The sequence below is a fragment of the Glycine soja genome, chromosome 17 (assembly GCF_004193775.1).
Source record: "Glycine soja cultivar W05 chromosome 17, ASM419377v2, whole genome shotgun sequence".
Taxonomy (NCBI): Eukaryota; Viridiplantae; Streptophyta; class Magnoliopsida; order Fabales; family Fabaceae; genus Glycine; species Glycine soja.
The window spans coordinates 41,766,691-41,782,190 of record NC_041018.1 but is presented as its reverse complement, the minus strand read 5'-3'; the positions used below and the strand labels follow the sequence as shown (position 1 = coordinate 41,782,190).

The following is a 15,500-nucleotide window of genomic DNA, read 5'->3' as shown; positions in this document are numbered from 1 at the left end:
CTTTCCAGAATAGAAGGTATACCGTATATGGGGGAGTTTTATTTTGATCTTTGCACACATAAGTGAGAGGTGCTAAGATAAAAGATGCAACTTAGGGTTTATTGGATTAGGGTTTACAATGTGGAGTTAAAAAAAAAAAAACTAACCATAATAGCAATATTATTCATGATTATGTAATTCGTAAGAATTTATCTATCTCTGTCTTTTATATTTTTTATTTTACTATTTCAAATAATTTTTTTGCATAAAATTGTAAAATTATATTGATAAAAAAATAATATAATGATATTATTAAATTATATTTTTCGAATAAAAGATATAACATCTTTCAAAATTATATAATTATGTTTCAATTATTCACCGTAAAATAGAAAATATTTTATTAATTAATATTAAAGATTAAGAAAATAAAAATAAAAATTTAAAAAGCATAATTATGGAAATTGAGCACATACTTGAGGGGTGCTAGGTGAAATAAGTAGGTTTAATTGTTTTTATTGTTGAGTGATAATAGTAACAAATGCAAAGGAGAGGGCGAGAAATCGCAGTTTTTGTGCTGAGAGAGAGGGTTCTTCCTCCAACTAAGATCCGTTCCCGTCTCATTCTACTTCTACCCAGAGAAACCCTAACTCATATATTTATTATTTCTCTTCTTTATCTTTTAATTTACCGATTTGTTTATTTGTTCATCCCTTTCTTTGGTTATACACTGATCAATCTCTGCAGTCTGCACTTTGTTTTATCACTCTAAGAAGGCAAAAAAAGAAAAAACCAGGAACCCCAATTATCAATGGTCACTGCTGCTAAATCTTCAAACCACCATTCGCCGCCCAGTGCTCCGTCACCGGCGCAGCCCAGCGACGCCAACAGCCCTAAGTTCAGGCGCAAAAATCTTCCCTCCCCGTGGGTTCAGCTTGTTCACGGTGGCGAGCCCCAACCGGGGAGCGGCATTCACCAATCGCCGCCGTCATCGTCGTCCTCGTCCTCGTCTCTGGTTGCTGACCAAGCCCCAGAGGTGGATAATTCTAATACGGTTGGTGATGTAGATAGTTCCGATGGCGCTGAGGGCAATGCGGATCGTTCTAAAAAGCTCGTTTGGAACAAGCCCTCAAACGGCGTTGTCGTCGAGACTGGGCCTGTAATGGGCGCTGCTGAATCATGGCCCACTTTGCTTGCGTCCACCAAAGGTTCTGCTAAATTGCCTCCTGAATCGTCCTCCAATACTGTTATCGATTATGGATCACTCTCCACTTCTCCTCAGGTTTGATTCAAATACATACCCTAATTCTCTGCTCAGTTTTTCCTTGTGTGGTTAATTCTCTGTTTATTTTATTTATTTATAAAAAATATAGGAAGAAGAAAGAATCCCCAATTATAAAATTCAGTCTATGTGCAAGTTTTTGGTTTTTTATTTTTTTTGCATGATCAAAGAGGGTAGATAAGAAAGGATTTTAAATATTGGTGAATAATGGTAAATGGTGCATTGACCTTCATATATGTTGTAGGGGCCAATGGCTTCACAATCTCCTCAGAAACAAGCGACCACTAATGCAAAACCTAATTCTGCTCCAAATTATAATGTGCCTGGTAGACAAAGATCAATGAAGCGGGTAGGTGGCAGCAGCAGCACTGTGTCTGATCCTTCACAGGGCAACTTCTCTAACCCTCCCCCACCACCGCCGCCCCCGCCTTTTCCTGTATACCAGCTCCCACCAGTTAGCTATTGTAATATGGTACCAGGGGTCCCTGACCCTGCTCCAAGAGATCATTACCGGAACAATAACTGGGATGCAGGACCAATGGTAGGGGGTTTTGTGCCTGCCATGAATGGATATCGGGGTTCCTCTCGCAGGGGTTATTTTGGGCCTCATCCCCGAGGAGATGGTTCCTATCATAATAGTTATGGTAGCCGGCGTGATCATCAAGATCGTGGAAATTATGTGAATACTAGAGATGCATTTGTTCCTCAACCAAGGATGCCTCCAAGAGGATTACCGAGACACACACCACCACCTACTACTGCTGCTGCATTTGTGGGACCTCAGCCTATTGGACCATTTGCTAAACCCATTGGTTTTCCTGGTTAGTTTATTTTTCCTTTCCATCCATTGTGTTTGCATAAAATAAAATCTAACCAATGTTTTTTCTTTTTCATTTTAGAGTTTTATTACTACCAACCAGTAACAGTGGAACAGTTTACGGGTATGTCGTTCTTCGCTCACAGCCCTCCTCCTACACCGTTCTTCTCTGCTGCAGAATCTCCTCTCTCTAATATGATAGTCTATCAAATTGAATATTACTTTAGGTAACATTAGTCTATTGTTTATTATTTTGTCTGTCAATAAATCTTTCACAATTGAATTTTCTATTCATTCGTCATTTCTTTTTTTGGCAGTGATGCTAATTTAGTGAAAGATGCGTTTTTAAGGTCTAAAATGGATGAACAAGGTTGGGTTCCTGTTACTTTGATAGCAGACTTCCCTCGAGTAAGTTATTTGTGCTTGGTCAAGCTATACTTCCTGCATCTTTTATGTGGAGCCTTTTGATGTTATACTTCTAGTTGTTTGATTTAGTAAGTCTTTGACTTGCAGTAGTAATTATCTAGCATTTTTTGTTGCTTTTTTAAGATTGTTTCCATTGAAGATTTTTCATTACACAACTTATTTGGCATCTATGTTTTGGTACACTTTTGCATGCTAATGGCTACTTTGCCTATATCTCTTATCCGGAAAGACACATTTCTCACTTTGAAGTTGATTATTTTACTTATTCTGTCATTATGAAAGTAATGCTGCTGCAGATGGCTGGCAGAAATGACAAAGTTGGACCTTTTTTACCCTAATAATATGAATTTTAAAATACTATTTTCTGTGTCTTTAGTGATGGTAAGCCTAGACATAAAAGTTTGATAATTGTTGTTTGTAACTTTTGAGCTGTATTTTTTTTCCAAATATTGCTCTTGCAAGATCTTCAGATATATATTTTTAGTTATTTGTTGTTTAAATTTCCAAGTTGAATACACACTATAGTATTGGTGCATATGGTGTATAAAACAGTTTAGGATGGCTTGTGCTTTAGCAAACTTTAGATAGTCAAGTTGGTTCTTCATCCAATTTATTTAATATTTTTTTCTACGTATGCTGCCCCAATTTGTTTTCCTTTGCCTCGATATCTCCATATTGGGTATATGTACTGCATCTAGTGTGGATGGTAGAATCCTTGAAACAACTGGTCAGTTGTGACTAGGTGCTTGAGTGAGCTTTGGATTCGGTATTTGTTATACACCTTATAATTTGAGATGTTTTACAACCCATGCAGTTCAAGTACGTGTAATACATTATTGGAAGGATTTATGCTATTGACACCTTATTTAAACATGCAGCAATACAAGCATGATCTATTGCAACTAGTCTCGGTGATGATGACTATTGCAAATTTATTTCCATTATTAAATAGAACATCAACATAATAAGGAGTTTCTTCTATTTGGTCACTAGCTCCTTATTTTAATGACTATTAGTATTTTTCAAATGAAAATATGTATGAATTTATTATCAGCTGATTAGTTGTATGGTATGCTATCAAGAGTGACAAGTAATGAAATTAGATTCTCTGAAGTCACCTGACTATCCAATTTTGTAGCTTAGAATTTGGTATATAAAATGTAGATCAATCATAAAACATAATACTTTCCAATTTTCATTATTATCATTTTTTCCCTGAACTTGTTGGTATTTGTGCACTCAATATCTTTTATGAGTTACCATTCTCTTATTTTATGAGAACTTGTTGGCATTTTTTTTTATTGAGTTACCATTCTCTTATTTTGAGAATTTTTTAAAATTTGAGATTATTATTTAACATGTCAATTTGAGTCATCCTTTGCTAATTTTCAACTATGTTTCCTTTCAATTCAATGCACATGCACTTAAAAAAGATATGGTGTCCTTAAGTAACATCTAATCTCCTTCTAAAGTTAGTGATGCAAGAGTTGTTATTGTAGGTTATAGGTTGTGTTGTGATTAGTGATCATTTGTTTCTGATTTTATTTTTTTTGCAATAAGTCGTCTGATCATGCTTCTCAAATGAGTGATAAATTTTTATAAATATTTTGTGGCTTAGGTTTGTTTTTCATATGAATTATTTTTTTTTTCAGGTTAAAAGTTTGACAACCAACATTCAGTTGATACTCGATTCGATCAGGACTTCTGCTATCGTGGAAGTGCAAGTAAGCTCTTATGTTCTAGTATTATGCACACTTCCATATATATGTATATATATTCTATTGGCTATATATGTTTGAAGGATAAAGTTATAATACTTGTAATAGTCATGATTTAATCCATTTAGTTGATTTCTTTTTTCAACACCCAGGGTGACAAGCTAAGGAGACTTAACGAGTGGAAAAGATGGTTGTCCTCTACTCAGCGAGGTTCAACATCTCCCATTGGATCAAGATACAATAACCTTACAACTAATCTTCAAACCATCAAATTGGAAGAAACAATTAAAGATGAAGATCCAAGAATGTCAAATGGTGGTGATGCTACCGGGAGCAGCAGTGGAAACAACTAAGAATTATTTACCATTGTTACGGTCCAATTAGAAAAGAGAAAAGTTAATTAGACATAAAATTTTAGAATTTTGATTAATGTGGATTTAACGAGGTTATTGGTTTGTATAGCTTATATTCGTTTTGGATGATTTTTTCCTGTTTTTTTTTTTTTTTTTTTTTTTATGGTAGAATGTGTAGATAAATGGCTTAATGGTGGCATGAATTTTGACTTTCTGATGGGATGTGAGGATGGATGCCTCCAACAAAGGTAACGCGTTTTTTTTTTTTTTAATTCTTTCTCACAATTTTCTCTATTTTTTATGTTGAATTTTAATTTTACGTCTATCATGTGAGAGAAAATGTTTATAAGTTATATAAATAAATGATTGACATCTTAAATTATAATTATTTTGGATAAATTTTTGATACAATGAAAATTGAAACATATATTTTGGTGGAATACATATATGCATGCTCTAAATTACACACTCTCCATCAGCAAAAGCAAAGAATGTCAAGGCTATCATAAAAAAATTTATTAGAATTATATTGTATAAAATTATTAAAAATTTAAATAAATTTTTAAATTTTATATTATAAAAATTGGTAAATTTAAATTTAAAGTTTTTTTAGGAAAAGTAAAATTAAATACAATAAAATTAATTAGAATTATATTGTATAAAATCATTTTTTAATCTTCAAATACTTTTATTAATAATATTATCTTAAAATAAAATAAAAAATGTTTTCTTTATAATTTTTCTTAAACATTTATATTTTATCTGTGAACTTAGAATTTCTATGTATTCGTCCACGTGATTCAAAGAATTTTACTTTCTTTAACGTTAATGTTAATATCTCCGTAAGCTTTCTTCTTTTTTCATGGCGTGTTTCTTATATTAGAAATCCAAATTTTTGATAAGGAAGGGAATTTATTCTAAGAAACGATTTCTTAGACTTAGAAAGCCACAACGCATGTTGGAGATGAAGAAGGTTTATGAAACGTAAGTGGCTGGGCCATACTATTTCAGTGGATGGGGATAGTTGACAGCTGGTATGGTGTGCTGTTTGCTTCAGGACAATCAAGTGCCGAAGAAGATCATGATCACTTTCGCTGATGCAGATTGCAACTGCTTACAGGGAAGGTAATGCAACAGAGCAATCATATATCTCCTACAAATGCTGTATCAAAAGCTTTCATGGATCTTGAAATTTTAGATAATGAGAATAATATTTATGCATAAATTTATAGCATTAAAATATAACAAAATATTTTTTTAAAGTATAAATTTAAATTATAATTATTTTTTATAAGTTCTAATATTCTAAAAAAATATTGGATGATTTTTTCATTTTTAACATATAAAAATTGTACCTAATTTAGGAAAACCGTAAACATATCCAAGAATTTACATGTCAAAGTTTTGATTTTTACTAGTATTTTACTTTGAAAATTTATAGGAACAGGATTTAGTATAATATATCAATAACTATATATATAAAAGGAATATGGTATTTTGGTGTAACATTTTTATACATATTTTATTCCTATAATTACATTCATAAATTATTATTTTATCTCTATAACTATCTTCATAAACCACTTACTAACTTTTATTATCTTATTTATTTATTAAAAAAAACATGAAAAAACAATTAGGCACGAAGTTTCTGTTTTTTTTCCCAATATATATATATATTATAATATTAAAAACTATAAAAGTTACTCATTGTTGACTTTATTTAGAAAATAAAATAATAGGTATATTTTGACATGTTATACATTTAATTGTGTTTGATTTGAAATCATTACTACAAGAATACTTTAATATATACATTAATACTGTATATATATTTGTCCCCACAATCTTCAACCTATATTCGTTCATAATCAAAAGTAGTATAAAATTTGAAGAGTTTTTTATCCTATAAATATAAAAAAATTAAAAATTACATAAATAATACAAATTGAAAATTATTTATCTTAGCAATACAAATTATTATTCATGATGATAATCCAGTTACTCCAAACTCCCCATTTCTCACTTTCACTTTTTTTGATACATTGAGAAATCGACTTCTCGATTACCTTTTTTTGTTTTTTTGTTTTTTTTTTTGCATGAACGGATTTCTAAATGTGTCATTTTTTTAAACCCAGGTAAGAAATCAGTTCCTATGGAATCGATTTCTTAAGTGCATTTTTTATATTTTTTTTGTACGTTTTTATATTATTTTATTTTTATTTGTTTTAAAAAATTGTTTTATTAATTGTATATATTTATCATTTTAAAAAAAATCATTTGGCGCATGTTGTTGTTAATTTTTTGCATATTTTTTATTCATTTTTTTCAAGAGTGGAAATCCATTTTATTTCCATTTTATTAATTGTATATATTATGTGTTTTTAAAATTACAATTTATCATTGAAATTCTATTTTTTTAAAAGATTCTTTACTTTAACCATGTTAGTTCCTAAGGGTTATTATATTTATCTAAGTTTTTGTTTTATTTTCTTCTTCTTCAATCATGTAGAATAGCTTTACAACTACAATTTTTTAAATGTAAATAAAATAAAAAAATAAAACTATTTTATGATTGAGATATTTTTTACTAGATTGGATTTCCATTTTGTTTTCATTTTCATTTTAAAAAATATATTTTAATTTTTCTATAAAAAAAATTAAAATTATTTTGTTATTACTAAAATTTATATTTAACCCATAATTTATATTTATGAGACTACACTCTTATTCGATTAATAAAACATGATAAACATAAACAAAATGACCAAAAATACCACTTCCATAAAAAATTTAAAAGAATTAAATAATTCCTATAACTATTTTTGAAAAAACATATAAATCATAAAATTAAAAATTAAAAGGAAATAAAAAAATATTAAAAATAAAAATTAAGTATTTTAAAAACAAAATAAATAAATATAAAATTGAAAAAAAATTTGACCCATTAAAAATCGATTCCTATAAAAAAAAAAAGTGAACGTGAGAAATGGGTTTGAGAGAAACCAAATTGTCACCCTAAACAGTGATTTGTATTATTTAGGAATATAATTTTTAACTTATATATTATTTGTGTAATTTTTTAATTTTATTTATTTATGGAATAAAAACCTAAAAAATTTAAAGGAGGATGAAATAGAAGAATTTAGAATTATTCAATGCGATATCAAAGGCGGGCTCGAATCAGAAGGATGGATTTAATAAAGGAGATGTCTCCCCCACATTGTTAGTTCCTAGTTTTGTCATGTTTGGCCTGCAGTCCTCTCTAATAAAGAAAAAACATTATATAAAATTAATTTAACAAACATAAATTGATTTTCATGATAATAAAAAAAACATAAAAATTATTAAAATAAATGTATTTAATTTAAAATATCAAAAACCAATTCAATTAACAAATTAATTTTAAATATGATTTAAATATTCTATTATATATAATATTAATTGAATAAATTAATTGGTAGTGGGACATGACACCTTTAATGTTATTAGTGGGTACGCACCTCAGGTTGGGTTAGCAGAACACTTTAAGGTAAAATTTTGGGAGGATCTAGAAGGGGTACTTCAGGATATACCCCAAGGAGAGAAAGTTTTCCTAGGAGGGGATCTCAATGGACATGTAGGTAGCGTGGCTAGAGGTTTTGAGGGGGTGCATGGGGGTTTTGGCCTAGGGGAAATGAATGGGGAGGGTAAATCCATCTTGGAGTTTTCGGAGGCTTTGGATCTTTCTATAGCCAATACATGGTTTAAGAAAAGAGAGGAACATCTTATCACTTACAAAAGTGGAGGGACATGTTCTCAGATAGATTTCTTCCTTATCAGGAAGTCTGATAGGAAGTATTGCTTGAACTGTAAAGTTATCCCGGGAGAGAGCTTGACTACCCAACATAGAGTTTTGGTTATGGATGTAAGAATTAGAGATAGGGCAAAGAGAAGAAGTCCTATGGTAGCACCAAGGATCAAATGGTGGCACTTGAAGGGTGAGAAACAAAGAATCTTCCAACAAAAGATATGGGAGGGTTGGTGTGGACAATCACAAGGAAGTGCAAATGATATGTGGAACAAGATGTCCCAAGAGATTATTAAAGTGGCTAAAGAGACGTTGGGTGAATTTAGAGGTTTTGGACCTAGGGGTAAAGAATCATGGTGGTGGAATGAAAATGTTCAGAGCAAAGTTAGAGTAAAAAAGGAGTGTTTCAAGGAGTGGTCTAGGTGTAGAAATTCTGAAACTTGGGATAAGTATAAGATAGCTAGAAATGAAACCAAAAAGGCGGTGAGTGAGGCAAGAGCCCAAGCTTTTGACGGACTATACCAAGCGCTAGGAACCAGGGACGGAGAAAGATCTATATATAGGCTTGCTAAGGGTAGAGAGAGGAAGACTAGAGATTTGGATCAAGTAAAGTGTGTTAAGGATGAAGAAGGCAAAGTCTTAGTGCATGAAAAAGATATCAAGGAAAGGTGGAAGGCGTATTTTCACAACTTATTTAATGATGGATATGGATATGACTCTAGCAGTCTAGACACAAGAGAAGAGGACCGGAACTATAAGTACTATCGTCGGATTCAGAAACAGGAAGTAAAGGAAGCGTTGAAAAGAATGAGTAATGGTAAGGCGGTGGGGCCAGACAACATACCTATTGAAGTGTGGAAAACTCTTGGAGATAGAGGTCTTGAGTGGCTCACCGAACTCTTTAACGAAATTATGAGGTCAAAACGCATGCCGGAGGAATGGAGGAGAAACACGTTAGTGCCAATCTATAAGAACAAGGGGAATATACAAAATTGTGCAAATTATAGGGGAATCTAGCTCATGAGTCATACCATGAAATTATGGGAAAGAGTGATCGAACGGAGATTAAGAAAGGAGACTCAAGTTACTGAGAATCAATTTGGTTTCATGCCGGGAAGGTCGACCATGGAAGCGATTTATTTATTACGGCGGATGATGGAGCAATATCGCATGGCCCAACAAGACTTGCACTTGATTTTTATTGACTTGGAGAAAGCGTATGATAGAGTGCCTAGAGAGATTTTGTGGAAAGCTCTAGAGAAGAAAGGGGTTAGGGTTGCATATATTCGAGCTATCCAAGATATGTATGATAGGGTATTGACTAGTGTTAGGACACAGGGTGGAGAGTCAGACGATTTTCCCATCACAATTGGTTTACATCAAGGGTCAACCCTTAGCCCCTACCTTTTTACCTTAATTCTGGATGTCCTCACGGAACAAATCCAAGAGATAGCGCCGAGATGCATGCTTTTTGCAGATGACATAGTCCTTCTTGGAGAGTCGAGGGAGGAGTTGAATGAGAGGTTGGAAACTTGGAGACGAGCTCTAGAAACACATGGCTTTCGCCTAAGCAGAAGCAAATCAGAGTATATGGAATGTAAGTTCAACAAAAGAAGGAGGGTTTCTAACTCAGAGGTGAAAATAGGAGACCATATTATCCCTCAAGTCACACGGTTTAAATATCTTGGGTCTATAATACAGGATGATGGGGAAATTGAAGGGGATGTGAATCATCGCATTCAAGCAGGATGGATGAAATGGAGAAAAGCATCGGGGGTGTTATGTGATGCAAAGGTACCGATCAAGCTAAAGGGAAAGTTTTATCGGACTGCGGTAAGACCGGCGATTTTGTACGGAACAGAATGTTGGGCGGTCAAGAGCCAACATGAGAATAAAGTAGGTGTAGCGGAGATGAGGATGTTGCGGTGGATGTGTGGTAAGACTCGACAGGATAAAATTAGAAACGAAGCTATTAGAGAGAGGGTTGGAGTAGCGCCTATTGTAGAGAAGATGGTGGAAAATAGACTTAGGTGGTTTGGGCATGTAGAGAGAAGACCGGTAGACTCTGTAGTGAGGAGAGTAGACCAGATGGAGAGAAGACAAACAATTCGAGGCAGAGGAAGACCCAAAAAGACTATAAGAGAGGTTATCAAAAAAGATCTCGAACTTAATGATTTGGATAGAAGTATGGTACTTGATAGAACATTATGACGGAAGTTGATCCATGTAGCTGACCCCACCTAGTGGGATAAGGCGTTGTTGTTGTTGTTGAATAAATTAAAATATGAATTACAAAAGATAAATTAAACTGAAAGAGATTCAACTGTCTCAATAAATTTTCTTTCATTTTGGTTGCTTTTGCAATTCCAATGGATACCATTCCCCGTTTTAAAAGGTGTATTCTCACAAATATATTAAGTCCAATGCTTATAGGAATAATTTTTGTCCTCGTTAAAAATGAATCGTTGTTAAAATCGATGATACATCGTAATAATATGATACTCCACAACAATATTATGATGGTGATAAAAATAAATAAAGTTTATTAATATTGATGCTAAAATTATTGTAACAAATTTACTTCCCTTAAGTTTAAGGGAAATACTACTGGATGCTTATCTCTTCATTCCTAATCTGTATACATTAATTTGAGAGGGAAGAATTAACTGGAGCAAAAGCAAAAGAGTTTGAAACATTGTTTGTGTGTTGTTGTAATATAGAAGACACAACAAACCGATAAGCTCTCTCAGTTGGATGAGCAGAATCCCAGAAAACATATGAAGAAGGATTCGGGCACAAACTGAGAAGGGTACATATTCCTGAAACTCCAAATGGCGCAGTCCCACAACACCCTTCCGAGACATCTACAAACCCTGATATTATCATAAAGTAAACTAACATATATATTAATAATTAACAAGTGTTAATATAATTTGCACAGTTAAGTTAATATGGTATAGAAAATGACCTTCTGGCTGAGGATTATTTATGAGATTAAAGAGAGGAGTGTAGACATCGATGAACCTAATGTCATAATTGGGAAGGGTGACTCTCATAGAATCAACTGCTGATGATAATTGGCCATTGAATGTCTGTGCAAATTGATTCGCAAAGGGTGCACAAATCCTTAATGGTCCCCCTGCCACAGTTCTACCTCCAGGCAAGCATCCAAGTGGCAATGTACTTAATACCCACACTCGTCGTGCTCCAAGTTCATAAAGACTCTTCAAGTTGTAATTAAATATATAATTAATATCACCTATAAAAAGATTACACTGAAAACATATATATATATATATATATATGTCTACACTTCTACAATTAGGCATTGAATATGTACGTCACTCTGATACAATGTTTTTTGAAACAAAAAATAACAAGTTAGTGAGATGCATTATATAGTTTATGTTAGTGTTAATGATAAAATGAATTGAAGGGGAGGGGCAATGCAAACCTTGAAAAAATTAGAAGTGGTGGTAACTAAACGAGTGGAATATAAAGGAAAAGGCTGCAATGTTGGGGCTAATAGAAAAGAATAGGTAATGGCAATGTCATTGTTGCCGGCTGAGACGAGGAATACGCTTTTGGATATGATGTCAGCTGCTCTTTGTTGTCCAACCAGTGCTGTAAGCTTTCCTATGTATTCTTGGAACAATCTCAGTTGGCTTGGCAGTGATACAACTCCCTGCTCACATGCAATAATAGCCCAAATTAATACAAACCAAAAAGAAAATATTTTTTTTATCTCTGTAAAAAAATTGTATAAAAAACACTTTTAATTAACTCACGTGTTAATAATGTAAAGAAATTAATTAATATAAGAGATGAGTCGCATAATAAGAAATTAACTAATATTTTTCATAAAATTAAAATATTACTGCTAATTGAATTTCTTATTAATTATTTTATGACGAAAATGTAGTGACAGTGTAAGCACTGTATTTACCTGTAACCTAGAAGTGGCATCATCAATGCCGGAACCAGCAGAAGCAAAGCATACCCCGGTGACGAGGTCTTGAGGACTCAAGTTACCACTCAGATATGCTGGCACTGTTTCTTTTATTCCCAAAGCCGATGCTACATACAATACAATATAGTATTCACATAAATTAGAATGGGTTAAATCTTAAACACCACTAATGTTGAGAACACCAGATATTGAGAGCGTAGAAGAATTTAATTATTAAAATATATTGAGAGCGTAAAAGAATTTAATTATTAAATTTTATAGTAGTAATTATTTTAAAAACCATCTCTAATATATAATTTTGATATATGAAAATTTAACTATTCTTAAGAATTTCAAAAAATAGATTATCAGGAATTTCAAAGGTTAATCAAACGCATTTTTTCTTCTTCTTAAGTATCTTGGAATAGCATTTGGATCATTAAAAAATATATATATCTTTGGAATAAAATTGACATCATTGAATGTCATTCATTTTAAAGCATGAAACAAAACGTGTTAAGAATTTATATCTAAACTGTCAAAGCAAATTAAAATCAGACATATATATTTTCATAAATCTTTGTACTTGGGATAAAGGGAATATATATATAGATAGATACCTATTAAATCTGTAGGAATTTTTCCATTACAACATCTTCCCGTAGGTATTCCTCCTGGGAAATCCCTTCCGTACGGAGGAAAATTGCACTTAGTTATTGCTAGGATATTGTTATTATTTCCCGTATCAAGAATTGAGTCACCAAATGCAAACAATGCCGGAATTGCTCCGTTAACAACTAATACTTTGGGAAATGGGATAGCAAAGAAAACAAACACAACCATTACTAGTCTCTCCCATAATACCTTATCCATTTTACTTGCTCACTGTTTTTCTTGCAAGGTAGTGATAGTATTTATAGATATACTAACTCTGTTGCAAGATATAAATACAGGAAAGAAACATTTTCCATGTATATGGCCGTTAAATATTCCATATACTCATTCTACAGAAATTCAATAAGTCAATCTTATTAATTTAATATATAGCATTAAATAAATTGAAATGAAATTTGAATATTAGGATAAGATTTGCCAGAATGCAGGATATAAAATTAATTTAATAAAAAGTACTCCCACATTTGTTTATTGGATTTTTATCATAAGATTCAATATCAAATGTCTTTATATTAATTAATTAGTTTTTTTTTCATAAAAATTTCTTTTGTTAAAGTTATCCTTAGAATGACATAAGTGAGAGAAGTATAACTCATTAATGTTTGTAAGGTTTATAGGAATAATTTTGAAAAAAAAATAATTTAGAATAAATTTAATGTTCTCAATTAAATTAATTAATTTCTTTAATCTTAATGAATTGGTTATACCTTATGATAAGAGTCAATCAGGAGTATAAAATTTAAACATTTAAATAAACATATAAAAAATTGAATGAGTTGTTTTTAATTAAATGATTTAATGAAGGGGAAGGGAGGGAATGAATTGTACGGGAGGGGGAGGGGAAGGAAGGACAAAGATTTTTATTAGATATTCACTTTATTCCTATTTATAAGACCCAAGTTTAAGATGATACTTGTTTTTTCTTATAAGATTCAATTTATAATTTTTTTACATTAATTATTTTTAGACTAGAAATATCCTTAATTTAAACAAGAGAGATAATATATTGACAAACAACTAGAATAAAACAATATTAATTACATAGATAATTTTGAAAAAAGTTATAAATTTAAAATAAATTTATAACTATCAACTAAATTAACAACTTTTTATTTATCTTTATTTATCTTGATGAATTAAGTAATTGAATCTTATATATAAGAACATATGAACCTTATAATAGTACTATCTCCAATCTTAAATGAAGTAGTTCCATGAGTTGATTTTAATTAGTTCTACCATAAATTCATTTTTTTTTTTGCCTAGTAATGGTCACATTTAGTAATTGTAATCCAATAAGTAAATGGCTAGTAAATAGAATTAACAATAATTATATAATCATTTTTAAAACTTAGTTTATTCTTTTTTATAGGATTATTTTCTAATTTTTAGATGTATTAATTATTTTTTCCTACATAACCTTTATTATTTTCTCTCCAAATATTAATGAAAAACAATTAAGTGAATATAGAGAAAATAAAAGAATAAGTTTGGAATGATAGTATAATTAATTAAAAAATTTAATGTGATAAACTAAATCAACTATTTTTCTTAAGGGGTATCAATTAGTTAAAAAAGTCTCATAATTAAGAATGAATGTAATGAAAATTTTGTAAAAAAATAATAAGTTAAAAATATAAAGGAAATTTAATCTGGGTTAAATTTGAAAAGCAATCATTATCAAGAGTTGACAATTATGCTGATACCTACCTTAGACACATCTTTATTTTTTAATAAACTTTAACAATAAGAATATTTTAGTAATTATAGTATATATTCCTAGAAAAAATATAACCAACCATGTTTTAATTATTTCTAGGCATATAATAATATTTTCAACCATTTTTAATAGTTAAATAAATATTTTTTAATAAAAAATCTCCTTGATAATAACATTCTCATGTCATATTTGAGCAATAATATTTGCATGAGTAAAAAATTTATTTGTGAAACAAACATACCCCTTATAAAAAGTCATGTTAGGATTAAGATAAAATAGGTCTCAGTTTTTCTAAATACAAATAGGAGAATGTTATAAATTTTTTACAAGGCAAAAATGCATGAATGAATGTTTTCCATATATGACAGTTACAATCTTCTCTGTATATCATTTATTAAAATTCAAGAATGCAATCCTCCACAATGTATATTAATAAGTAAATAAATATATCATTTAATAAAATTAAAAAAAATCAATCCTACTCAATATATATTAATAAATAAATAGATATAAGATTTAAACATTAAAATAAGATATTTTATTATTTTAAGTATAAAATTTTAACATTTAATTAAACACATATAAAGTTCAAAAGTCATATTAATTAGAATTTAAGATGAAATATGTTTTAGTTTTTGTAAACATGACTTCATATGATTTTAGCCATGCATACGGCAGTTAAAATATTCAATATATATTATTTAATAAAAAATAGAGAAATAAATCCTATTTAATTCATATTAAAACAAATAGATATAAATTCATAAGTCATATTAATTAGAATGTAAGAA

At 30.7% G+C, this 15,500-nt stretch overlaps 2 protein-coding genes across 2 annotated transcripts; one reads left to right on the top strand and one right to left on the bottom strand.

Annotated features, from left to right (window-relative positions):
- The first annotated feature begins 505 nt into the window (after window positions 1-505).
- On the top strand, window positions 506-4,847 carry LOC114391958 (la-related protein 1B-like). The gene is made up of 6 exons (XM_028352984.1): window positions 506-1,261; window positions 1,506-2,082; window positions 2,161-2,305; window positions 2,396-2,486; window positions 4,157-4,228; window positions 4,375-4,847. The coding sequence occupies exons 1-6, from the start codon at window positions 791-793 to the stop codon at window positions 4,573-4,575; spliced, it is 1,557 nt and encodes a 518-aa protein (XP_028208785.1). The 5' UTR covers window positions 506-790; the 3' UTR covers window positions 4,576-4,847.
- A 6,161-nt stretch (window positions 4,848-11,008) lies between these two features.
- LOC114391774 (GDSL esterase/lipase At1g23500-like) lies at window positions 11,009-13,157 on the bottom strand. Its single transcript, XM_028352723.1, has 5 exons — window positions 12,935-13,157; window positions 12,312-12,442; window positions 11,820-12,053; window positions 11,334-11,589; window positions 11,009-11,238 (listed from the first exon to the last, which is right to left on the bottom strand). Exons 1-5 carry the CDS (start codon window positions 13,155-13,157, stop codon window positions 11,009-11,011), a joined length of 1,074 nt encoding a protein of 357 aa, XP_028208524.1.
- Between the last annotated feature and the right edge of the window lie 2,343 nt (window positions 13,158-15,500).

What these genes read in the sequence shown, in the direction of transcription:
- LOC114391774 (XM_028352723.1), bottom strand. Translation starts at nt 13,157, where the DNA reads ATGGTTGTGTTTGTTTTCTTTGCTATCCCATTTCCCAAAGTATTAGTT. An exon ending in AATTCCTACAGATTTAATAG is followed by an intron (nt 12,443 to 12,934) that starts GTATCTATCTAT and finishes TATTGTATGTAG; the next exon opens with CATCGGCTTTGGGAATAAAA. An exon ending in CCACTTCTAATTTTTTCAAG is followed by an intron (nt 11,590 to 11,819) that starts GTTTGCATTGCC and finishes TACAACTTGAAG; the next exon opens with AGTCTTTATGAACTTGGAGC.
- LOC114391958 (XM_028352984.1), top strand. Translation starts at nt 791, where the DNA reads ATGGTCACTGCTGCTAAATCTTCAAACCACCATTCGCCGCCCAGTGCT. An exon ending in TGATAGCAGACTTCCCTCGA is followed by an intron (nt 2,487 to 4,156) that starts GTAAGTTATTTG and finishes TTTTTTTTTCAG; the next exon opens with GTTAAAAGTTTGACAACCAA. An exon ending in CTGCTATCGTGGAAGTGCAA is followed by an intron (nt 4,229 to 4,374) that starts GTAAGCTCTTAT and finishes TTCAACACCCAG; the next exon opens with GGTGACAAGCTAAGGAGACT.